Below are 25,237 nucleotides of genomic sequence, written 5' to 3'. Positions count from 1 at the left end.
ACGGATGTCTGTCTCCTCTGACGGGTGGCCCTGCACAGTGGTCCCTGGTGGACCTGCACCTGTCGGTCTGGCTGTCTCTCCTTCTCTGCACACGTGTTCCCTCTGCCTCCTCTTTCTGTGCTTGGAACAAGGCAGGCGTGTCTGCGTCAGGCGTGCACGCCATGGGTGGGCATGGAAGGGCCTGTGCGTGACGGTGCCCACAGAGCCCCGTGGGCCTGGCCCGGGCAGCTCCGCCAAGGAGGTGTCTGTGGAGATGGTGTGCCTCATGCCCCCAGCTGTCACCTGGTGGGTCCCGGGCAGACGTCTGGAGGGACGGGATGTGTGCGTGGGCCTCGCACCCACGGGGGCCCAGCCGCTCTGGCTTCCAGATGACCTGCGGATGCGGGGAGCGGAGGCCAGCTCGCACAGCTGCTCCCAAGGCCTGACCCGCTGTTTTCTGTCCCTCCAGGGTGCTCGCTGGAAGACGGCCTCTGCAGACGGTGGGAGACCTGTGTCCACGGTGAGTGGGAGGCATGGGCGGGCCTTCCATCTACAAGCCCAGGCCGCTCGGAGGGCCCGCGGCGTGAGGGTCGGGGCAGGTGCACTTCGCTTGATGCCCAAAGAGCCGTGAGCGAGGCCTCTGCACACGTGGCTGAGGGAGGAAGCAGAGGGCTGGTCGGAATGGAGCGCGCTCCTCATGTGCTCGTGTGTGTCTGTGTCCGAGTGTTTAAGGCGATTCTCGACGATGGGTGGTGCCTCCGGAGCCTGACAGTGACCGGCCGGAACTGCCCGCCGGCACGCCCTGGCCCTACTCGGTCCCCTGACCCGCCCGCCACTCGTTTGCTCGGCCAGCAGGGAGGCTCCACTTCCTCTTGTAGGAGGAGAAGAGAATGTGGGTACTCTGTGCTGTCAGGGACGGCGCAAAGGTGGGGCCTGAAATACCGGGCAGGAGTCCCCGCAGCTGGCTCCTGCCCTGTGAGTCCAGGAGGTGAGCTCAGGACTCGCCTCTCAGAGGAGGAAAGCCGAGTTCCTGGGCCACAGGAGCCATGGGAACTTGATGGCCGCCCTTCAACTGCTAAGGGGAGGGGCCAGGACACACACAAAGTGCCCAGGCCAGGCAGCGTTCCCTGAAGTCAAACGGGTTTGTCCCCGGGACCGGCCCTGGGAGGCCCCGGGCTCGGGTTCTCTTCCCGCTCCTCCCGCCTGCTCTGTCCTTAGTTTATGGTGCGTGTCTTGGGGATGGTGGACGTTGTCACTGCCGGGATCTTGCTCGTGCCCCTGGGTCCCATCCTGGTTCTTGGGGAAAACCTGGGGCCATGGGTACAGCTGATTCTCAGAGGCCCCTGATGCCGCCACCTTCGCAGTGGGGTTCAGGATCTGAAGGAGGGGCTGAAACACGAATGAAAATGCTGGACAAGAAATATGAATTTAGAAGGCATGCAGGGCCAGGTGGAGCCACTTTCTTGAGGAGACTCCCCGACTTCTGGCCTGGTCCGCCTTTTATTCACTTGAATACACACTTTCCCTTTATCAATGCATACAGGAAGATCAAAGGTAAAGTCTGGTAAACAATGTAAAGATGGCCCTGGCCGGTTTGGCTCGGTGGATAGAGCGTCGGCCTGCGGACTGAAGGGTCCCGGGTTCGATTCCCGGTCAAGGGCACATGCCCGGGTTGTGGGCTCGATTCCAGTAGGGGGTGTGCAGGAGGCAGCCGATCCGTGATTCTCATCATCCATGTTTTTCTCTCTCTCTCTCTCTCCCTTCCTTTCTGAGATCAATAAAAATGTATTTAAAAAAAAAAAAAAAACAATGTAAAGATGATCAGGTCAGGAAATCACCTCGATCCTTGCAATCACAGCAGATCGGCTGAATAGCAAAGTCCATTGGCCTTCCACTGTTTCTTAACCGCTGTTTGCAGTTTATTCCTCAGCATGCACAGAGCCGGTTTCTTAACCGCTGTTTGCAGTTTATTCCTCAGCATGCGCAGAGCCGGTGCTGGCCGAGTAGCTGGGGAACAACAGTGCAGCCTGGGTCCGTGTTGCCACTGTGAAGCGTGCAGCCTGCCAGTGGGCGGGCAGAGCGTGGTGGTGGCCAAGGCATGGAGTCCAGAATGTTCTGTGATCAGACACTGGGTTCCTTTCTCTCTGTGCTCTGTTCTTTTCTTGGGATGTAGGTAGAAATATATAATTTTATTAACTTCATATGTGCTTTGCAAAGCCCAACAGACCTTATCAACAAATGAAATGAAAATGGTTGCGTGGGATGGAGTCCAGTGTCTGTGGGGATTGGCTCTGGGCCCTGTGGAATCCAAATCCCAGGAGGCTCAAGGCCCTGATATAAAATGGGGCAACACACAACCGGCTCTGCACCCACGACTCCCAGCATTCCACCTGCAGGCGGAAAACACTGTTTCCCACACTGGCGGGTGTGCTCAGTGGTTAGAGCACCAGCCCATGCACTGAAGTGTTTTAGGTTTGATTTCTAGTCAAAGGCATGCACCTGGGTTGTAGGTTTGATCTCCGGCCCCAATCAACGTGTCTCTCACATCAATGCTTCTCTCTCTCTCTCATCCCCTCCCCTCCATTCTCTCTAAAAATAAATGGAAAAAATACCCTGGGGTGAGGATTAAAAAAAAAGAAAATACTGTTTCCGATCATCTGGATCGGAAGCCAGGGATACAGAGGGGCGACTTCGTACCGAGAAAGAAAATCTGAGACTACGCGGGCCTCAGCGCAAACCGTGCAGCGGCCTCACTGCAGGGCACAGGCTTGGCGTGTCCTTGGCTCCTGTTACTGCATCTTGGGCTCTGTGGTCGGATCACCTGTCGCACTTCCCGGCCCCCGGGGTTGGGGGGGGGCGGAGTTTGCATCACGGGCACACAGGGCAGTGGCCCTGAGTCAGGAGCAATGTGCCCAGACTCAGCCATTCGCAGGGTGTGCCCTCCCTCTGAGCGGCTCTGGGCCCTGAATGTCCGTGGAGACAGACTGATCCTGCCCGCCTCTGGGCTGGCACTGACGACGCGTTAAAAGGCTGAGGACTGCCTTTGCGTCTTCTGGGGCCTGGGACACGGAGCCCTGTGCCACGCGGGCGTCGTGGATACGACCGGAGTGTGGCTCCCTGGCTTTGTAAGTGGTGGTGCTGGAGGGACTGTGAGTGTCGCCGTGAATGAACAGCGAGAGGAGCACAGCCCCGTGAGCACTCAGCAGGTCAGAGCCCGGTCGTCCGGTGGGCAGGTGCGCACTTCTGCTCGGGTGGCTCCGGGTCGAGCCTCCTCCCCGTCACGGTGCGCGGGCCCACAGCCCGGCTCAGCGACAGGGAGGCAGTAGCTCTGTACGGGCAGCACGCCAGGCCTGCTGTGGTGGCGGGACAGACGCTCCATGCAGGCTCCCCGCAGGCGGCGCACCTGGGCGCTCCGTCCGCGCTGAGGACCTGGCAGGGCTTTGCCTGACCTGTTTCAGGGAACAGAAATGCTCTCCGGCAGGTGGCGGGCCGGGCGGGCCAGTTGCCCGTCTCCTGTGTCTAGTGCCCATCACTGGCTCCACCTGGCCATCTGATTGGCCCAGGCTGGTCTTTGGACTTAACCCCTGAGCCACGCGCCTCCTACGGGCCCAGTCGGGTTGGGGTCAGGGGCTGCGGGCTCCGCCGCCACAGGTGGAGCGCGTCGACACTGTTTGGGTTCTTCACTCGTTAAAAGAGTCACAAACAGAACAACTGGACCCAAACTTTAACATTTTTTGGTCTCTTCATTGTGGATTGTTTTCAGTTTCTTAATTTGAAAGCTTGATGTCATTGATTGATCTGGTGTGTGTGTGTGTGTGTGTGTGTGTGTGTGTGTGTGTGTGCGCGCGCACATGTGTGCACGCATGTGGCGATGAACTCTGTGGTACAAATCTATTGGTTTGGGAGTCAGGAAAGTGGGGGCTGGTCTGGGCTCTGCCATCGGATGTTTCCTTGACTTCTGCTCCAGTCACTTCTCCATGGAAGGTGCCAGATTTCCCGCCTGTAAGTGAGGAGTGTGGCCACATGCGTGGTTGCCGACCATGGCTGCCCATTGGAAAGACTGGTATCTGTGCCAGGTGCTGCCTGACTGCGTCGAATCAGAGTCTCAGGGCAGGGGTGTGAGCCAGGCCCCAGCCTCCTTCCGCTTCCTTCCTTCCTTCTCTTTCAAAGCCCCTCGCAGTGGCTCTGCTGTGTGATCCCGGCTGAGAGCCGCGGGCAGCTGACCGCTCACAGCTTCCCACCCAGACAGGCCATGGCATCTGCACCAAACTCCAGCTGTGCTTGTGCAGCAAACAACGGTGTGTGTGCGGGATTCAGCCTCATTGTTTCTGTGGTTTGTTAGCAAGAACATCATTAGCATAAATGATATTTCTCTGTGGAGATGCAAATGACTAATTTGCCATTTAAGAAACTGCAGATTGCCATGCAGAACGGTCTCAGGGAAACAACCTCAGCCTAACTGAGTGGCAGCATTCTGTGTTTGTTATTAAAGATATTAGCCCAAGACACAGGAAGACTATGAAAATGCTACCAATTATTGCTGATACCTTTGCTCTTTTACAATTTATGGGAGATTCATATGCTTTATTTCACTTGAGCCACACAATTCTGGTTGCATTCTAGACCGGCTCCTTGTAAGACCTATTTCGTCGGGAGGAAAGGATGGGGTGGCAGAACCAAGAAACAAAAGGCAGGCAGTAGAGACAGGTGCTGGCGCGGTGCCGGGATTGAAGTCAGAGACTTTGAACTGAAAGGTGGTCGATATATTCAGAACGATGGCCGGGACATGGAGAGTTTCAGAGAAGTAGAGTCTATAGGAAAGAACCATGTGGGGATTCCAGTTCTGAAAAGCACATGAACTGAATTTGGGAATGGCAGCCGGTGGGTTAGCAGCAGATCAGACCGTGGGAGTGGGATTAGAGTGTGAAGGAGGCCAGAGGCCAGCTGCAGAGAGAAAAGCATGATGGGAGGTGTACGGAGAGGGAGGGACGCGTGGGCCTGGTTTGGAGATGGCACACTGTGATCGGAGTCCACATGGGAGGAGAGGGGTGGGCAGGAGCACTGTTGAAGAGTTTCCAAAATGTATGAATGACATCAAGCAAAACTCAGGAAGCACCATGGATCCCAAGAAGAAGTGCATTCACCTGGGACTTGGGAACAGGATGGTGAAATGGTTGAAAATACAAATTTAAGAAGCCTCAAGGGGTCAGAGCAAAGACGGCACTGAGCCTGCAGGCGAGACTGCACAGGAGCAGCCCTGCTGTGCACGAGCCCCTCCCAGCCCTGACTGGGACCTGCCGTCTGCTGCACCGTGGCAGTGGGATGAGGGTGGAGCAATTGGGATTAATACCGAGGTGCTGGCCCCGAAACTGAGACCATCCCTGCTCCTCTGACACTGTCATGCAGACAGGAGCCAGCCCACGGGCCCACAGGAGGAGGAGAGCCACGGGCGCCGGCCTGCTCACAGGCAGCAAGAAAGAGCACCCAGCTGTGGTTTTAAACCCATGGCTTTTGGGCATGGTTCCTTGTGCAGTTGACAGACAACTTCAACAGGATTAGAGGCAGCTAGAAGATCATGGAATTTAAACTTTAAAGAACTGAAAGACAATCACTGTCAACCTATCATTCTATACCCAGAGGAAGTATCTTTCCAACAGGAAATGGAAATAACGACATGTTCAGGCCATCAAAGATAGAAAGAATTTATCGCAGCTGCCCCAACTAAGCCAACACTGCAAGGAGCTGCTCAGGAAGAACGCTGTGACCGCAGCCGAGAGGCTGGAGGAGAGGACGAGGAGGCACACAGCTCCCCGTGCAGACACGAGGGCAGCTGGGCAGCTGGGAAGATGGTTTCTGGTAGCAGGGTCAATATTGTAAAAACATCAGTTCCCTCTGAATTAACCTTTATGTCTAAACAATCACAATGAAACATTAATTATTGTTTTGAAATTAAGCAAACTAGCTTTAAAGTGCATGCTGAGAAATAGCCACGAGGCTGAGTAGGAGAGTATGAACCGGAGACACGTGCAGGTGGACTGGCCACTCGGCTGCAGTGTTTTATGAGATGGAATGTTTAAACCTGAGCGCTGTGATCGCAAAACAGATAGAAGGAAAAGAATGGAATGGAATGTCTAGAAATAGACCCAAATGCATATGGGATTTTAGTATATGATAATGATGATATTTTAAGTCAGTGGGGAAAATATATTATTCAGTAATGATTTGGGGACAACTGACCAGACATTGAGAAAATATATAGCTAGATCCTCCCAAGCTCCTTACCCCAAAATAAAATCCAGGTGGCTTTTATGGGATTTTATAAGTACTAGAAAACTTGGGGAGAGCATTCTAATAATTTTGAGAGGAAATTAATGTTTTTAAGCAAGACAAGAAAACCCAATATCTAAGAAAATTTAAAGTGCATACTTTTAACTCACCATGTCCACTTGTATGAAATTATATGATGAATATGCTTAAGCATATGTGTAAAGAATCAAATGTAAAATGATTCTTTGAAACATTGGAATAGACAAAAACATGAACATTCTAAATATTCTTTAAATTATGGTTCTTCTTCAAGATGGAACTGTACATGTGCTGATAGAGAAAGATCTCAAACCATTTTGGATGAAAATTTGAAGATTAAAAAAAAAAAGAAAAAATTTGAAGATGAAGAACAGCTGAGATCCATATTAGAAAAACATGAAATTAGATCTAATTTCTTTCAGAAGAAGCAACTATATGTTTGAAAGGCAAAACTGTAGCCCTCCCCAGGTGGCTCAGTTGTCATTCCAGTGGTTGTGGGTTCAATCTCTGATCAGAGCACATATAAGAATCAACCAAACCTATCTAATAAAAGAGTAATATGCAAATTAACCATCACTCCGTGACAAAATGGTGGTGCCCATAGCCACAAGATGGCGGCGCCCAGTCCTCTCAGCCCCGCCGGAGTCCCCCAGTCCCAGGGAGGGCTGCCGCTGAGAGCCAGCAGTGTAATCGGCCTGGCAGAATGCTGCCCAGAGGCCATCCTGACCCAAAAACAAATTCACTCCCCACAGAGTGATCCCACACACACACCTGCAGACTCGGGTCTTAGCCTGGGAGGCGCCCGCACCCCCCACGGAGCAATCCCCTCCCAGCGGGAGCCTGGGGTCTCAGCCTGGGAGGCGCCTGTACCCCCCATGGAGCGATCCCCTCCCAGCAGCAGCCTGGGGTCTCAGCCTGGAGGCACCCGTACCCCCCACGGAGCGATCCCCTCCCAGCGGGAGCCTGGGGTCTCAGCCTCAAAAGCGCCTACGCCCCCATGGAGTGATCCCCCCACACACACACCTATAGCCTCAGGGTCTCAGCCTCAGAAGCTCCCGCGACCTGGGCGAGTGATCCTGCCCCACTGGCAGCCTAGGGGAGTCCGCCTTGGAACTTCCCTTGCCCCCAGCCCAGTGATTGGAGAGGGGGAGGTATCTGGGCGACGCTGCCCAGCAAACCTCTCCCATTGGGTAGAAACTTCTGACCAGGTTAGGGAGGTAAATGGGTTTTGTTTAAAATCTTTACAAACCACAAAGGAAATGTCTGAGGTAGGGTTTCACATCGGAAGTGACTTACAACTAATTTCTGAAGGCAAACGGGGACATTGCAGTTACATTACTGGAGAGTACCCCGAGGTCCGGAGGTTGGCTCTTGCAGCGACGGTGCAGAGTGCTCCCCACCCTGGTTCCTCAGCACCTTGGGCAGGGCTTGAGCCCACCCAGGAAGGCCTTTTCCCCTACAGTTTTCACCAAGGCAGGGAGGTTTTGTAGACATGAATAAGAAGTGCCCACGCACAAGTCCTGAAGATGCCGGGGCCGGCAGAAATGACAAACAAACTGGGAAAAGAGCAAAACCAGAAACACCACCGATCCCAACATAGATCATCTTTTTCTTCAGATGACGGTGTGTTTCCCTCTTCTTCGTCTTCTGGAAGTGAGACAGATTCAAGTACTGACGATTCTACCAACGGAAAAGTTAAGAGAAAGAGAGGACAGAAAAGGAATAAAAGGAGAAAAGAAAGGACAAAAGATGAAACATCAAGAAAAAGAAAGAAAGAAAAAAGGAAGAAACAACCACATGATATCACCTTTCCAAGGTCTCATGAAATTCCCATTTAAGGAGTTTATTTTATGACACTTTCAGTTTGGGTTTACATTTTTACTGGTTTGTCAAGATCATGGCAGGTACACTGTCCAATATGTTTTAAAAAAATATATTTTATTAATTTTTTACAGAGAGGAAGGGAAAGAGATAGAGAGCTAGAAACATCTATGAGAGAGAAACATTGATCAGCTGCCTCCTGCACACTCCCCACTGGGTATGTGCCCCCAACCAAGGTACATGCCCTTGACTGGAATCCGAACCTGGGACCCTTGATTCTGCAGGCCGACACTCCATCCACTGAGCCAAACCAGTTAGGGCTGTCCAATACGTTAAAGAAAAAACCCTATCTAATAAAGAGGGAATATGCAGGGGAGGGCATTTGGGGGTGACCGGGCTGTCAGGGGAGGGCAGTTGGGGATGATCGGGCCGGCAGGGGAGCAGTTAGGCATCAATCAGGCTGGCAGTGGAGTGGTTAGGGGGTGATCAGGCTGCAGGCAGAAGCAGTTAGGGGCAATCAGGCAGGCAGGCGAGCAGTTGGGAGCCAGCAGTCCTGGATTGTGAAAGGGATGTCCGACTGCCTGTTTAGGCCCAATGCCTGTGGGACATCCCCCGAGGGGGTCCCAGATTGGAGAGGGGGCAGGTTGAGCTGAGGGACACCCCCCAGTGCATGAATTTTGTGCACTGGGCCTCTAGTCCTACATAATAAAAGCCTAATATGCTAAGTGTCCAGTCATCTGGTTGGTCATTCAACCAATCAAGGCATAATATGCTAATGATATGCTAAGGCCACTCAACCGCTTGCTATGACATGCACTGATCACCAGGGGGCAGATGTTCTGACCAGTAGATTAGCTTGGGGTCTTGCCAATTGGGACAGAGTAAGATGGGCCAGACATGCCCTGGAGCCCTCCCGCAGTCCCTCCCCAGCTGGCCAACCTCCCACATCCCTCCCTGGCCTGGTGGGGTCCCTCGTCCTGGCCTGTACCCTCTCACAATATGGGACCCCTCAGGGGATGTCGGAGAGCCGATTTTGGCCCGATCCTGCAGGCCAAGGGACTCCACTGGTGCATGAATTCATGCATCGGGCCTCTAGTTAATTAATAAATAAGTGGATCATCAAATCAATGTTTCTCTTTCTCTCTAATCAATAAATAAAAATTTTAAAAAGTAAAGAAAAACTAAATATTTTTAGAGCAGAATATAACTTTTTCATGACCTCAGAGTAGACAAAGATTTTGAAACAGGACATAAAAAAAACTAATCACAAAAGAAAAGATTGATAATTTCATCATCTCTGTTAAAATCAAGACCATCCTATATAATAGCGGCCTAAGTGGCATCACGCAATGTTGTCACAAGATGGCCGTCACAAGATGGCTGCCACAATATGGCCATCACAAGATGGTCACCACAAGATGGCCAGCAGGGGAGGGCAGTTGTGGGCAATCAGGCCGACAGGGGAGGGAAGTTGTGGGCGATCAGGCCGACAGGGGAGGTCAGTTGTGGGCGACCAGGCCAGCAGGGGAGGGCAGTTGTGGGGTGATTGGGTCAGCAGGGGAGGGCAGTTGGGGGCAACCCGGCAGCAGGGGAGGGCAGTTGGGGGCAATTGGCCTGCAGGGGAGGGCATCTGGGGGTGACCAGGCCTGCAGGGGAGGGCAGTTGGGGGTGATCGGGCTGGCAGGGGAGGGCAGTTGGGGGTGATCAGGCAGGCAGGGGAGCAGTTAGGTGCCACTCAGGCTGGCAGGGGAGCAGTTAGGGTCAATCAGGCAGGCAGGCAGGCGAGCGGTTAGAATCTAGCAGTCCCGGATTGTGAGAGGGATGTCCGACTGCTGGTTGTGGGATGGGGCATAAACCAGGGTTGGACATCCCCCAAGGGCTCCCAGGTTGGGGAGGGTACAGGCTGGGCTGAGGGACACCCCCCCTCCCCATGCATGAATTTTGTGCACCCGGCCTCTAGTCTCTTAATAAAAAAAGCACACTAAGAAGAATGTTAAAAGACCAGAGGCAGAATGGGAAAAGATATTTTTAACACACATAACCAACAAATTATTTTAAAAAAGACAAGAAAAAATTGGCAAAACATTTTAACAGGAACTTGGAAGAAATCCAAGTGACTGAGGAATATACAAGGCGGTGCTCCACCTGAGGGTCACGTCACAGGTGTGACGTGGAAGCCACCAGGAGTGCAGGGGAGTTCTCTGCATCCCCAGAGAAGTGGACGGGGCGGGGGGTGGGGGAGAGAGCCCAGCCCCCGAGGCTGCCCCAAGGCGCTTGCCTGGTCGTGGTGCGACTGAACACTAGTGGGGAGAAGTGCGGAAAAGCAGAGCATTCTTGGCAGCCTCCCGTGCCGAAGAGACAGAGCTGGACTCGGAGAACCTCTCAGAAGGGGCTCATAGCATCCCCTCCCGCCCCCCGGTTTCAGCTGAGGTCCCGGTGAGTTACATCCTGGGTGTGTGGTAAGCCCCAGGTAGAGGCCTCATGAGAACGAGCAGGGCAGGCCTGGATGGGCTGCCTCACTGAGGAGGTGGGGAAGGCTGGAGCCCAGAGCTCCTGCGGCGTCACACACAATGCCTGGCGTTCGCATTCTGTGGTCACGAATGAACGTCCAAGACCAAGACACGAAAATAGTTAGAGGTGTGTCTGCAGACAGCTATGGTGCTGGTCTCACTTACATTGTAAGAGCTGTGATTAATGTGTCCTGGGACATACAGGACAAGATAGAAATTTTACCAGAGAAATGGGCTCTTGATTAAATTAATCAAACCGTACCATCACTAGGTGTAGGGTTTCAGGATGGATAGGACCGAGATTGGACATGGCAGAGGGAGGGCCAGTGACCTGGAAGGGGTCAGTCAGAAGCAACGCGCAGTCACAGCAGAGCTGGCAAAGCTGCAGGGAAGAGTTCATGAGGCACGGGGTGCTGGGGGCGAGTGCCCGCATCAGTGATTGTAGCCCCGGATAGGGAGAACATGGTGCAGAAACAGTGCCTAAGATTTCTTTCCAAAACTGAAGAAAGACACCAAACCCAGGACTTAACAATTGTACAAAACAGCCATTTTGTAGGTAGGAAAGGTTGCCTGTTGGCAGTTTTGTGTGGTTCAGCATCGTGGGTTGTTAAAAGAGAACCACCCTCTGAACTTCCCAGGGAAATCAGTGACAACCAGAGCTGGAGAGAGATCTGGAAACCAGTTACCTTTGCCAGAAACCGGGGAGCAGAAGCAGAGGAGGCACTCCCGTTGCCGTGTAGGAGCAGGGGGCTCAGCCTGGGGCATGGCACTCGCTGAAGTGGGTGTTCAGGTCTGAAGGTGAAATAAAACCCACCCACCAGATGCCATCAAGAGAAGAGTGTCCCTGAAACACGAGGGCAGTTGTTCTGACAGATGGAAACAACCACAGGAGCCAGGAGACGGGAGGCATGGAGAGCGGGGTGGGCGGGGGGACACGGACCTGCTGGCGCAGGCGGCATCCACAGGGCCACACCGCCTGGGATGAGGTGGCTGCTGCCCTGTAACAAGTCAGGGAAGATGATGTAATTACTGGGGTGACCACAAAAAGAGGAGCTAGCAAGCTAACAAAGGAAAAAACCAATAACAATTCCAAAAGAAGGCCACAAAGGAGAGACAAGAATAGACGGAGCCCTGGCCGGGTGGCTCAGTTGGTTAGAGCATCATCCCCATATGCCTAAGTTATGGGTTCAGTGTCCAATCAGGCATATACAAGAAGCAATCAATGAATTCATCAATAAGTAGAACAACAAATCGATGTTTCTCTCTCCCCTCCTCTATCTAAAAAAAAAAAACCAATAAAAAAGAGTAGACATAAAGCAGGTGGAATAAAAATCCTACCTAATAAAAGAGTAATATGCAAATTGACCCTAACTCTGCCACACCCCAAGCCATGCCCACAAGCCACACCCACCTGCCAATCAGGAGCAGGTATGCAAATTAACCCAACCAAGATGGCTACAGCCACAGAGAGCAAGGTTTCCCAGGCAACGGAGGAAGCCAAGCTTTCTGCCTGCCCTTGCAGGCCTAAGCCTCCACTCCAGCTACAAAGTTTCAATTATAGAAGGTAAACAAATCCAAATAGAAATGGCGGCAGCCATGGAGCTGGAGAGAGCAGGCCAGGGTTGCCCCCAGCAATGGAGGAAGTCAAGCTTTCCACCTGCCCTGGCTGGCCTAGGCCTCCACTCCAGGCTACAAAGTTTCAATTATAGAAGGTGAATTAACCCAAACAGAAATGGCTGCCGGCCATGGAGCGAGCAGGAGGCTTGGCTCCGCTCCACGCTACGAAGTTTCACTTGTAGAAGGTAAATAAATTCCAGATACCAGGGCCTCCGCTTGGGTCGCCAGGGGGCATGGCTGGCCTGCAAACCACCACAGGCTCCTTGCTCAGGCTGCCCCATGCCCCAAGGGAACCCCCATCCTGATCCAGGACACCCTTCAGGGCAAACCAGCTGGCCCCCACCCCTGCACCAGGCCTCTATCCTATCTAATAAAAGAGTAATATGCAGATTGAACATCACTCCAACACACAAGATGGCTGCCCCCATGTGGTCAAATATCCTGCCCCCATGTGGACACAAGATGGCCACCACAAGATGGCCAGCAGGGGAGGGCAGTTGGGAGGCACCAGGCCTGCAAGGGAGGGCAGTTGAGAGGGACCAGGCCTGCAAGGGAGGGCAGTTGGAGGTGATCAACCCTGCAGGGGAGGGCAGTTAGGGGTGACTAGGCCGGCAGAGGAGGGAAGTTGGGGGCAAACAGGCTGGCAGGGGAGCAGTTAGGCATCAATCAGGCTGGCAGCGGAGTGGTTAGGGGGTGATCAGGCTGGCAGGCAGAAGCGGTTAGGGGCAATCAGGAAGGCAGGCAGGCGAGCAGTTGGGAGCCAGCAGTCCTGGATTGTGAGAGGGATGTCCGACTGCCCATTTAGGCCCGATCCCACTGGGTCCCAGATTGGAGAGGGTACAGGCTGGGCTGAGGGAGACCCCCCCCTCTGTGCACGAATTTCGTGCACCAGGCCTCTAGTCAGTGATAAGATGGTAGGTGCACCAGCAATCACATAGGAAATAAATGCACAAAATATTCCAGTTGAAAATTAAGATTGCCATTAAAAAGCAACCTTATTATATATTGCTTAGGAGAGACCATCTTAAATGTTGGGATGTGAAAGATAGAAATAAAAGGACAAAAGGACACACCATGGCCACACTGACCCCAGGAGGGCTGCACAGTCACCGCACACAGAGCAAAAAGACCCCGATGAAGCACGAGGGTCAGCTACCAGCACAGGACTTAGAAGCCAGATGCCCCTGAAGATACAACTCCAGCATCTATACAGCAAACACTGATAGACCAAAGGAGAGAGAAAAAGTCATAGTTCGAGCCTTTAGCATACCTCACTACATAATTGATAGAAAAACAGACCCCTGTCCCCAAAACACTAAGAAACCAAACCAGTAAACATGCAGAAGCTGTGAAGAACGAGATGAGCACCCTTCGCCTAACCGGCACGGAACACGGTGGCCATCCAAACCGAAGGTGCACTCTCTTCAAAGGTAAATGGAATATTTGTCCAAATTGATTATGTGTTGGGCAAGAGAATTTCTCAAGTTGACATCATCCAGAATGTTTCTGTGACTTAAGAAATTAAGGTAGAAACCTTAATAAAGACAAGATAACTACAAAATCTCTAAATGTTTGGAAATTGCTCTCCTAAATACCCAATATATCAAAGAAGAGATCTCAATAGAAATTAGAAAATATCTTGAATTGGGTGATCATGACAACATGACATTATGGAATTAGTGGATACAGCTAAAGCTATGGTTGGAAGGAAATGATGATCTTCAATGGTTTACAGAAAAGAAGAAAAGTAGAAAACAAATCATTCAAGTATCCGTGTCAAGAATTTAGAAAAAGAACAGGAAACAAACAAAGAGGAGGAAGGAAAAAGAAAGAGCAAAAATGCTGTAGTAGAAACCAAATGTATAGCAGAGGGAATGACCAAAGCCAACCACTGGTTCTTTAGAAAAGATTTTAATATAAATTTCTGGCAAAACTGATCAAGAATAAAAGAGGGAAGGACCAAATCACCAACACCAGGAATAAAAAGTGGACATCACTACAGACCCTACAGACACCAACAAGACAGTAACGGAATGTTATGGACAACTTTAGCCCGTAAATTGCTACTGCAGATAAAGCAGCATATCTAGGCACATATACTTTTTCCTTATGATTCAGCAATTTCATCAGAAATGCTACTTAGAAATACAAAGGATGTTCCTAGCTGCTTGATTCACATCTGTGAAAGCAGAACAAATTCATTTATTATGGCCCAGCAATTCCACTCTAATTATATACCCAACGGAAACTCATACTTAGACCCTAACTGGTTTGGCTCAGTGGATAGAGCATTGGACTGAGGACTGGAAGTCCTGGGTTTGATTCTGGTCAAGGGCACATGCTTGGGTTGCAGGCTCGATCCCCAGTAGGGGGCGTGCAGGAGGCAGCCGATCAATGATACTCTCTCATCATTGATGTTTCTATCTCTCTCTCCCTCTCCCTTCCTCTCTGAAACAATAAAAAAAAAATAAAGAAACTCATACTTAGGTCTACAAAAAAAAAAAACATGCCTAAGAGTTTTCTTAGCAGCATTATTAAAAGCAGCCCAAAACTGGAAATACCATATGCATCTCTCACAAAGAAATGTGTGACTGTGGCATGTTTATATAATGAAATTCTGTAGGGAATGCATACAGAATTCCACTGTTGTTACAGGAACACACACACAAACCTGGGTGCCCAGCCCAGCAGCGGGTGGAGGACGCAGAGGGGAGTGGCCCATCGTGACTGAGCATGGGGGCCTTGGGTTTGGGTGTGTGTGAGGACTGCGTTCTTTGTAAAAATTGATCAGGCTGCACACGTCTGTGAGTCTCGTTTTTGGAATGCTCGTGGTATTTTAATGCAGCATTTATAAGAATAGCGTTTCCACAGCTGTGCCTTGTTCTAACACCAAGTATATTCTAGGGGCCTTAAAATATATCGTCTTAGTGATCCAGCAAGGCTTTGTGGGAGGAGATTCCCAGCATTCTGGGAGTGACTGTCCCCTCACCAGTGCAGGGTGGTCTAAGCCAGGCCCAGCGCCCTGATCCAGTTCCCACCCCCCCGCCCCCCGCCCCCCATCCCCCCACCACGGCCTGAAGACACAGCCTCGGCTTCGTGAAGCAGGTCTGCAGTCCGCTCCCGCTCGGCCTGGGTGAGGGATGTGCTGTTTCTAGTTTCCCGAGTGAGAAACTTCCTTCTCGGCAACCTTCCCTGACTGGAGGAGGCCCACCCTAATGTGTGTGTCAGTTCCTCTCAAAGCACCTCACAGCCACACCCGAGTGCTGCTTGACCACAGGGCTGGTGGCAGCCTGGCCGAGCACAGCCGTACTGACCGTCCAGTGACCAGCCGTGAGCCCGCCAGCTGCCGGGCACTCTGCTCCAGGTGCTGAGCACGGCCCGTCGGAGCTCCAGTGACTGGCTTGGCAGGGGCCTCAGCCCTGCCCTTCGACCTGACGGCTCACGGTTGCTCATTTGTGTGCAGCTCTGTCCCGTGTGCTCACCATTTGCGTAAGTTCAACAGAGTTACGAAGGAATGGCTCAGGAGGGCCTGCCTTTTCTGTTAATCCTCACTGGACGATACTTCTCCATTGATTTTAGAGAGTAGAAGGGAGGGGGAGGGGGAGACAGGAGCGAGAGAAGCATCGATGTGAGAGAGACACATCCATTGGTTGCCTCCCCCACACGCCCCAGCTGGGGTAGGGACCTGCACCCAGGTACAAGTTCTTGACCAGTTTGAGCCCAACACCCTTCGCATCGTGGGCTGGTGCTCTAACCACTGAGCAACCGGCCAGGGCAGGAGGGTCTGTCCTTGATGAACCTCCGCCCCCGCAGTCAGGCCCCCCGGCTTCCACACGCACTGGGAGCCAGCCTGTCCCCGTGCCAGACTTTGGAGCAGTTTCTGAAACGATGCCGCCCGTCACTCTGCCTGCGCGGCCGCAGCCGAGAGGCATGGCGTTTCCCCAGGCTCCCCTCCCGGAGAAGGGCGGCCCGGGAGGTGGACCATGCGTGCCCTGCAGCCGGGGCCTCGGGGCCACAGGCGGGGCCGTGTGCGTGGCGCAGGCCTCCCGGACCCCCTGGAAGTGTGCTCTCCACGCAGCCGCCTCCCGTCCTGGGGCGGGAAGCTCAGCGGGGTCTCCATCCCGGGTCCTCCGGTGCGCAGAGTGCAGGGGGGGGGGCACCGAGTGAGCTGCGGCTGGGAGCACAGCGCGCAGCAGCGTTCCTGTGCTTAAAGCCCATCCCCAGTTCTCTGGCCGGGACAGTCCTGCCGGGCCTCTGCTCCGCCATCGCCTCCTCCAGGGGAGCAGGGAGCCAGCCGACCATCGCCAGAGCCCAGCTTCCCTTTAGGCTCAAACGCATGTGCCCTGACTGGGGATCGAACCCGCAACCTTGGTGTATCAGGACGGTACTCGAACCAACTGAGCCATCCGGCCAGGGCACTCCTTTGTTATCTGAAAAAGTGAGTATTTGAGCCTACCCGGTTTGGCTCGGTGGATAGAGGGTCGGCCTGTGGACCAGAGGGTCCCGGGTTCGATTCCAGTCAAGGCATGTACCTTGGTTGCAGGAGGCCACCATCGATGTGCTTCCCTCACATGGATGTTTCTCTCTGTCTTTCCCTTTCTCTTCCACTCGCCCTAAAAATCAATGGAGCCCTAGCCAGTGTGGCTCAGTGGATAGAGCATCAGCCTGCGGACTGAAGGGTCCCGGGTTCAATTCTGGCCAAGGACACATGCCCTGGTTGCGGGCTCAATCCCCAGTAGGGGGTGTGCAGGAGGCAGCAGACCAATGATTATCTCTCATCATTGATGTTTCTATTTCTCTCTCCCTCTCTGAAATCAATAAAATTATGTGTGTGTGTGTGTGTGTGTGTGTGTGTATATATGTGTATCCTACCTTATAATAGAGAAACATGCAAATTGACCGCACCTCCGCTATGCCCATGATTGGTCCTGCGAGAGGCTGGGGGCGGGACTCCGGGTGGCCTATCTGGCCTTTGAGAAAACCAAGATGGCGGCGCCCAATCCTCTTAGTTCCGGGGGTCCCGGGGAGCGATGGCAACCCTAGAGGGGCGTGGCCGGGCCGAGCCAGCTGCTCCCGTGGGTCCCGGGGCGGATCGCGACCCGGGGGTGCGTGGCCGGGCCCAGCCAGGCGCCTCCCGGGGGTCCTGGGCTGGATCGTGACGGGGGGGGCGTGGCCGGGCCCAGCCAGGCGCCTCCCGGGGGTCCCGGGGCCCATCGCCACCCCGGGGGGGCGTGGCCGGGCCCAGCCAGGCGCCTCCCGGGGGTCCCGGTGCAGATGGCGACCCGGGGGGGCGTGGCCGGGCCCAGCCAGCCGCTCCAGGGGCGGGGGTCCCCGGGCGATCGCCACCCTGGCCTAAATGGCTGGTGCTGAGAGGGATCAATGGGGCCAGTGGAAGGAGCAGGTGGTAGTTGACCACCGAGGCCATCTGCAGCAGCCGGATGCAGAGCTGGGGTCCACGTTCTCCAGGTTGGCCTCCGTGGGGCCCGAGTCGCACCCATAGTAGCCGAGTGGGCATGCTGGCATCGTAGCCCCAGCACGAGGCCAGCTTCCCAAGCCAGGCTGCGGAGGGAGGGAGGGCCTCTGGGCTGGGAGCACTCCCCCACCCCAGAGGACAGGGCACAGAGAGCGAGCAGCAGAGAGCTACTAGAGGTGGTGTGTGTGGTGGCCTGGCTTCCAAGAGGCTGGCTTCAGCTGCTGTGGCCTGCACTGAGGTGGCTGGTGGTGGGGGCAACTGCGTGGGCGCATCCGAGGCTGGGGCACTGGGAGACGTGGGACTGCAGCCCAGAAAGCGAGGCTCCGGAGGACCTGGTCACCGACCCCCGGCATTGAAGCCGCCTCCTACAAGATGTATCCTAGCCTAGGTGTGTGGGAAGCAGGTTCAGGAACATCTCCCTTTGCGGCGCCAGAGCCCAGGCCTGCCAGCGCCCCAGAGGAGACCCCCGCCAGGATCGGGGGCTTGACCAGTCTCTAAACCAGGGTGGCCATTAGCCCAGGCCTGCCAGCACCCCAGAGGAGACCCCTGCCAGGATTGGGGTCATAGCCAGCCTTCAAACTGTGGCGGCCCCTAGCCCAAGGAGGCCTCCTGGCCGAGGACGCCTGAATCTGTTCTTGACCTAGGGCCGGGCTCTCCCCGCAAGGGACTCAGAAGCCGCCAGAGTCTAACTGCCAGTCTCTGGGAGTGCATCCACTGTCCACCAAAAAGTAGGGCCATCAAACCATTCAGTCTCAGTGCAGGCACAGGTCCGTGGCTGACGGGGTGGAGGCCAGACCAAAACAAAACAGCAGAAACACCCTGCCCACCTGGGCGGGTACTGCTGTAGTCCACGTGGCCTGGGCAGTGTAGAAAGCGCTACCTTCTCCCAGGTCCTGTGCTGGCACCGCCGCCTCGCTCACCCTCAAGCCCTCCTGAGTCCTGACAGCAAAGTGTGTGGGGCATTCTGCAGGAGTTGTGCCGTTCTGGGTGCTTTTGCCCAAAGACACACTTTGGGATGAATTCAGAGCCACATCTCATTTCCCATGAGACTGGAAGAACCATGTAAAAGGATTTTGACAAAAGCTTTCCACATCTCTGTTTATTCTTTTGAATCCATAAAACGACCTTAAAAAAAGCATCCGGACCACCTAAGAAAGAATGCACTTTCTGGCCAGAGCACGCAGGATTCTTTTGCCCAACAGGTTAAAGGGAGCAGAGCTGGCACAGTGGGAATGGCCCTGGTGCCCTATGAGGAGACCGGGGGAATGGGGTTGCCGAAATTCCATAAGCCTCTTGCCACCTTCTCCTTTGCAAACCACACCATCCAGATCCACCAGGACTGGAGGCAACTGGGAATCACAGCCGTGATTTGGGACATGGTGAGCAAATCTTGAGGGGCCTCTGAAAACATCTGCAATTGATTATAAGACTGGTCTTTATTTAAAAAGAAATAAAAGAACAGCTTTGTTGAGATATAACCCATATACTGTACATGTCACCTAAAGTGTACAATGAACTGGTTTTTTAAAAGTAAATTCAGAGTGGTACAACCATCACCATGCTCAATTTTTAAATATCTTCATGACCCATCCCCTCCAAAAAAAACTTCTACTCACTGGAATCACTTTCCTGATCATCTTCCCCAAAATAGATTGCACTTTAAAGGTGGGTAAAGAAAAGTTGAGGGAAGTTAAAACACTGCACAAAGGATATTGTAAGATGACAAAGCCCAAAGTGAAGATCATGTGTTTTCTTTAAAAAATATATATTTTTAAAATTTCAGAAAGGGAGATGGAGAGAGAGATAGAAACATCAATGATAAGAATCACTGATCAGCCGAAACCGGTTTGGCTCAGTGGATAGAGCGTCGGTCTGCGGACTGGAAGGTCCCAGGTTCGATTCCGGTTAAGGGCATGTACATTGGTTGCTGGCACATACCCCGGTGGGGGGGGGGGTGCAGGAAGCAGCTGGTCGATGTTTCTCTCTCATCGATGTTTCTAGCTCTCTATCCCTCTCCCTTCCTCTCTGTGAAAAATCAATAAAATATATTTAAAAAAAAAAAGAATCACTGATCAGCTGCCGCCCACAGGCCCCCTACTGGGGATTGAGCCCGAAACCCAGGCATGTGTGCCCCTGATCAGAATCAAACCTGGACTCTTCAGTCCACAGGCCGATGCTCTCTCCATTAAGCCAAACTGACCAGGGCCATGTGTTTTCTTCAAGTTCTGCGTGGTTGTAATGGTCCCCAAATCTATACTAATAAAAGGGTAATATGCTAATTAGAGTGGTTGTCTTCCGGACATCTTTCCAGACAAAGCAGCAGTGGCTACAAAGGCCAAGGCTCAGGCAGCCATAACCAGCTGCAGTGGCAGCAGCATTGGGGTTATGGGGGTGGTGCCTCCAGAGGGAGGCCAGACGGGGGGCCAAGGCACAGGCAGTTTGGGGTGATCAGGCTGATAGGGGAGGGCAAGGTAGGGGCAATCAGGCTGGCAGGAGATCAAGGTAGGGGCGAGCAGGCAGGCAGGCAGTGGGGTTAGGGACAATCAGGCAGGCAGGCAGGTGAGTGGTTAGGAGCCAGCGGTTCCGGATTGTGAGAGGGATGTCTGACTGCTGGAAGTTGGACATCCCCTGAGGGGTCCCAGATTGAAGAGGGTGCAGATTGGGCTGAGGGGCACCCCCCCCCACCCCCAGTGCACGAATTTCATGCACCGGGCCTCTAGTATGTATGTGTGTGTGTGTGTATATATATATATATCAATGGAAAAATATCCTCAGATGAGGATTAAAAAAAAGTGACAGTATTTGAGACAAATTTGTATTTTAAATATTTTTCTTTAATATTCACCCGAGGATATATTTATTGATTTTTAGAGAGAGGAGAGAGAAAGAGAGAAACATCGGTCGGTTGCCTTCCATGTCTGCCCTCACCAGGGCTCAAACCCGCAGCCTCTTGGGTGTAGGGATGACGGCCCCCCGCGCAGCCTACTTGGCATTGCCAGGCCTCCCCTCAGGCGTTCTAGCTGCCTGTGCTCACAGCGGGGGAAGCAGCTCTGGTTGCTGAGGTTCCATGAGGTGGTCCCCCCAGGACGCCGGCTTGGCCCCACACTGGCCTCACTTCCTCACCTTCTGTGGACAGCAGTCGGGAACTCCCACCCCGGCTCCTCTTTCCTTCGTCTCCGCCACAGGGAGGGCGTTGGGGTGCATGGAACTGCGTTGCCTCGGGCCGGGGAACCAGGTCCCACTGGAGGTCGCCAGAGCCTGTCTCCCATCACAGGCCCCGCGCTCCGTGTGTGCCCCGCGCTCCGTGTGTGCCCCGCGCTCCGTGTGGGCCCCGTGCTCCGGGTGGGCCCCGTGCTCCGGGGGGCCCCGTGCTCCGGGTGGGCCCCGTGCTCCGGGGGGCCCCGTGCTCCGGGTGGGCCCCGTGCTCCGGGCGGGCCCCGTGCCCTGGGTGGTGGCGCGGTGTTGGAGTGGCATCGGCTGCTTCGGGGGCAGCAGGGTCTCCGGTTCCTCGTCCGCATCGTCCTTTGAATTCACTTGTTGGAGACGCATGAGGACGAGTGGCCTGGGAATAGGACCTGGCGGACCAGAGCTCTCAGCTCACGCACGTCCAGCCTGTAACCCAGGAAACCAATGGTGTTTGGGGGCTGCCGTTGGTGGTTTACCTCCCTCCCACCGCACATGTTCCGAGTCACTGGCCAGGGAGCGAGGCCAGCGGCTCTGCCCCCGCCCTCCCCCTCCCCCTCCCCCGGGCTGTCTCGGCAGCTGTCTGCGTCCTCCGGTGCAGCGGTCGCCAACCTTTCGGACCTCACAGACCATCAGTGGTCCGCGGACCACCGGCTGGCGGCCGCTGCTCGGGCGATGCCTGCTGCCGCTGGGTTGCTACCGCCCAGCCCCGTCCCAGGCCCTGTCCTGGCGGACACAGAGCCTGGGAAAGCAGTGATCCCAGCACAACGGCGCTGGGATGGGTGTTTCCGCAGGAGTCCCCCGGTGCGGGTTTGAAGTGCTTCCACAGGAGCCTTGTTTGAGGGCTAACGCCCCCCGCCTGCGGCCGGGCTCTGGCAGCACCTGCGCTGGGACCCCGTCTGGAAGGGAGGGCACCACACAGTCTCCGGTTAAGACACACTTTACATATTGTTTTATCCCAAGCGTTCAGGGTAATAGCAACTCTTTATTTTCCCGCCAGTATTGATGAGTATATGGCATAAATGTTTGGTCACTACTTTTACTTTAATTTTAGTTAAAGAATTTTTAAAAATTTATTGATTTTAGACAGAGCGAGAGAGAAACATGGCTGTGCTGTTCCACTTACTGCTGCGTCACTGGTTGGCTCTGTGCCCCGACCAGACATTGAACCCGCAACCTTGACGTCCGGGGACGGTGCCCCAACCACTGAGCCCGGCCAGGCTGATGACTGCTTAGAAAACACTCCTTTAGTAGAGGATTGGGTGACATTGGTTAATGTGATCATACAGGTGTCAGGTGTGGGTTCCACGTCACAAGGTCTGTGTGTTGCACCGTGTGCCAGGTCTGGAGGCAGGTCTCCTGTCACCTTGAATTCGGACCCCTTCCCCACCTTCCCTCTGGCAGCCCTACTCTCCCGTCTGTCCGTGAGTTTCAGTTTTTTAGCCCACATACGAGTGAGGTCGTATGGTCCACAGCTTGTTCTGACGGACTTATGTCACTCAGCACATGTCCTCAGGGCATCCACGCTGTGGCCGATGGCGTGCTCCACCCTGTCTCGTGGCTGAGCAGTGCTCCGCTGCGTGTGGCCGTGTCTGCCGTGTCCGGTCCTCTGTCGCAGGGCACTTGGGTTGTCTCCATGTCTTGGCAACTGTGATCACTACTTTTCAATGTAAAGACTGTGATGTCAGTCCACCCCATGGACAGCAAAAGAAACACCGGCTCTGGAAGCAGCACAGGCCACGCTGCGAGAAACCCAGCATGTGCTCCGTTGCTCAGCTTCACTCTTCCTTCGCTGCACAGGAACCTAAGATTGTTTTTGTGTTTCAGCTCAAACACGTTTTGAGCAGAGAGCACATTCCCAGCTGTCCTGCAGCCACTGCTATCCCCGCTCAACGAGAGCCGCCTCCGTCCTCCTTCCGCGCCTCTTCCAGGCGTCGCACAGAAAGCCGCCTCTGGACGTGCCAACTCGGAGAGGCCACAGGGGGAACGTGTCAGAAGCGAGGTACCGCTTCACCTGTGCCTTCTGCGAGTGGTTAAAAGCAGCGTCCACTCAGGTTAAGAAACCCAGTGTCCATGTCTCCAGCCTAAAAACTAAGTGTGAGCCTCTAAGAAACACATCTCGTCCCGTTTCCTGACGAGGTGGGGTCATGCGCACAGGTTCCGTCTTCCCCCTGCGTGGTTCTCATCTGGAGACCCGAGGCCGAGCTGGCACACGCTGGCACACGGCTGGCCGGCCAGGTGCTGGGGCACGCGGGTCTGTGTCCTGCGGAGCCTGAAGGCGGAGACTGAGCCACACCGGCTTCCCTGGCAAACGCCGATTTCTCACTGGATGGCGTCAGGGCGGCAGCGTGGGGCCCGCAGCCACAGGAAGTCGGTGGGTGGCATTGCCCCTGGCGGCCCTGCTGGAGCCCGCGGCCTCCCGGGGGTGGGGGGGTGGGGGTCGTGCTGATACGTGCGCAGGTCTCACTAACCAGGACCAGAGGACACCGACTTAGGGGCCACGCCGTCCACGCCAGGAAGGAGGCCAAGGCGTGCACGGCCCGCGGGCTGCAGGGGAAGCCCATTGGAGCCGGTGCGGACAGGGCGGTCCCCGCTCACTCCCGGCAGCCGTGCCTTTGGGAAGGCGAACTCAGAAACGAGGCCCACACGTGTGGACCGGCGGGCACAGTGCTCACGGGCCGTCCTTTCCGGGAGAACCATGGATCGGCTGCCTCCTGCTGGGATCCAGCCCGCACCCCGGCCTGTGCCCTGACCGGGAATCGCACCGCGACCTCTCGGTGACCTCTCGGTGACCTCTCGGTGACCCCTCGGCGCCCGGAGCTCAGCCAGCCTTGCACGTTTGCCGGGAGGAAGTGGGACAAGTGCCGGCTCCTCCGCTGGAGGCCCGGGGCCGCCTCCAAAAGGACAAACTTCTGTTCTGAGCAGAACCCCCAGGCCAGCCCGAGGCGAGTGCTCGGAGGGAGCCGGCAGCGCCCTGCGCCGAGGGGGTGGCTCCGGCTCCGGCTCCGGCTCCGGGGCAGCCGCTTTGGGAAGAACAAACAGCAGGGCTTCGGGAGAGAAGACGCGGTCTCCGTTCTTCGCTCACGTACCCAGTTGTGTGGACGGGACGCGGCAGACGCGGCAGGACAGCCGTCCCCACCGTCAGTCCCGGGCAGAGTCGCGCGCACCGGAGCGAACGCCGCCAGCACCCGCCAGGTTTGCGGCCACCGGAGGGCGCCGCCCGGGCGCCCGGAGGCCCGGCTGCAGGCTCCGTGCCCCGCAGAGGGCGTGCGGGAGGCAGCGGCGGGTGCGCTCTCCAGGCCTCCCCTCCCTTCCTGTCTCTAAACGTCAGTAAAACAGTAAACAGCCATGACAGGGCGCTGAGCCCGGGGGCGGCGTGAGGTGTGCGCGCAGCGGGGCCCCTGCGGGCGGCCTTGGAAATGCGGGCGCCTCCGGGTCGGGTGTGGAGCTGCGGCGCGGGGAGCCCTCCGCAGCGGCGGGGACGGCGGGGTGCGTGGCGGCAGCAGGAAAGCCACAGCGGCCTCGCTCCTCGGACTGTGCCTCCCGCGCTCACGGCACACGCCTCCTCCCGGGCGGGTGCGAACCCCGCTCTCCCGGAATGGCGATGGGCGAGGAAGGGCCGGCGCTCCCCCCGCCGACGGCGTGATGTGTGTGTGTGTGTGATTATGTGAGTGTGTATGTACGTGAGTGTGTATGAGTGTGCCTGTGTGTGTGAGTGTGTGTGAGGAGCCGTGTGTGTGTGAAGTGTGAACTCTCAGGACAGCTGGCCGGGCTGGGAGAGGCTGATGTGCAGGTGCATCACCCACGCCCTCAGCGCTGCGGGAGGGGGTGCACACCACACGCAGGGCTGCTCCCGCCGCCGCGGGGCACTGGCCCGGTGTGGGGCCCGGCAGCGGGTGGGCCCGGGTGTGGGGCCGGGGGGCGGTTGCCAGAAGTTCTGCGGGCGCCGTGGCGTGTCGTTCGTGCCTGTGGGATGGATGGGGGGCTCAGGTTGCCCGGCAGCTTTAGCTCAGCCGCCGCCCGGATGCCTGAGGCCCGCACCTGCTCGGGAAGGCCCGGTGGCTCCGGTGCAGCCGGGAGCAGGCGCGCTCCTTGCTGTGAGCCGCCCGCCGGAGGGTCTGTCTGCCTGGCCTTCATTACTGGGCTCCAGCTCTGCCGGTCGGAGTGGCGCAGAGCAGGGATCGGAGAGAAAAATGAATTGGAAGCACGGGCGGAAGGTGCGATGGATGGCCTGCGCTGGGCGGGGATGTGAACCGCACGGCTCGGCGCCTGTTTGAGAGAATTAGCTGGAAGGGCCCGCGTCCCGCAGCGGACAGCTCCTGCTCGCCCTGGAATGTGGGGGACTGCG

At 55.4% G+C, this 25,237-nt stretch overlaps 1 protein-coding gene across 1 annotated transcript in view; it reads left to right on the top strand.

Annotated features, from left to right (window-relative positions):
• Window positions 1-161: 161 nt before the first annotated feature.
• The window catches only part of PTPRN2 (protein tyrosine phosphatase receptor type N2), a 428,035-nt gene continuing 402,959 nt past the window's right edge, over window positions 162-25,237 (top strand). The window contains exons 1-2 of the mRNA XM_054726069.1: window positions 162-165; window positions 449-499. Coding sequence (XP_054582044.1) covers window positions 162-165; window positions 449-499 — 55 coding nt within the window. The remainder of the gene's footprint in view (window positions 166-448; window positions 500-25,237) is intronic.

The sequence above is a fragment of the Eptesicus fuscus genome, chromosome 14, assembly GCF_027574615.1.
Source record: "Eptesicus fuscus isolate TK198812 chromosome 14, DD_ASM_mEF_20220401, whole genome shotgun sequence".
Lineage (NCBI taxonomy): Eukaryota > Metazoa > Chordata > Mammalia > Chiroptera > Vespertilionidae > Eptesicus > Eptesicus fuscus.
Note: the sequence above shows the minus strand (reverse complement) of the source record. Positions and strands in the feature narration are given on the sequence as shown.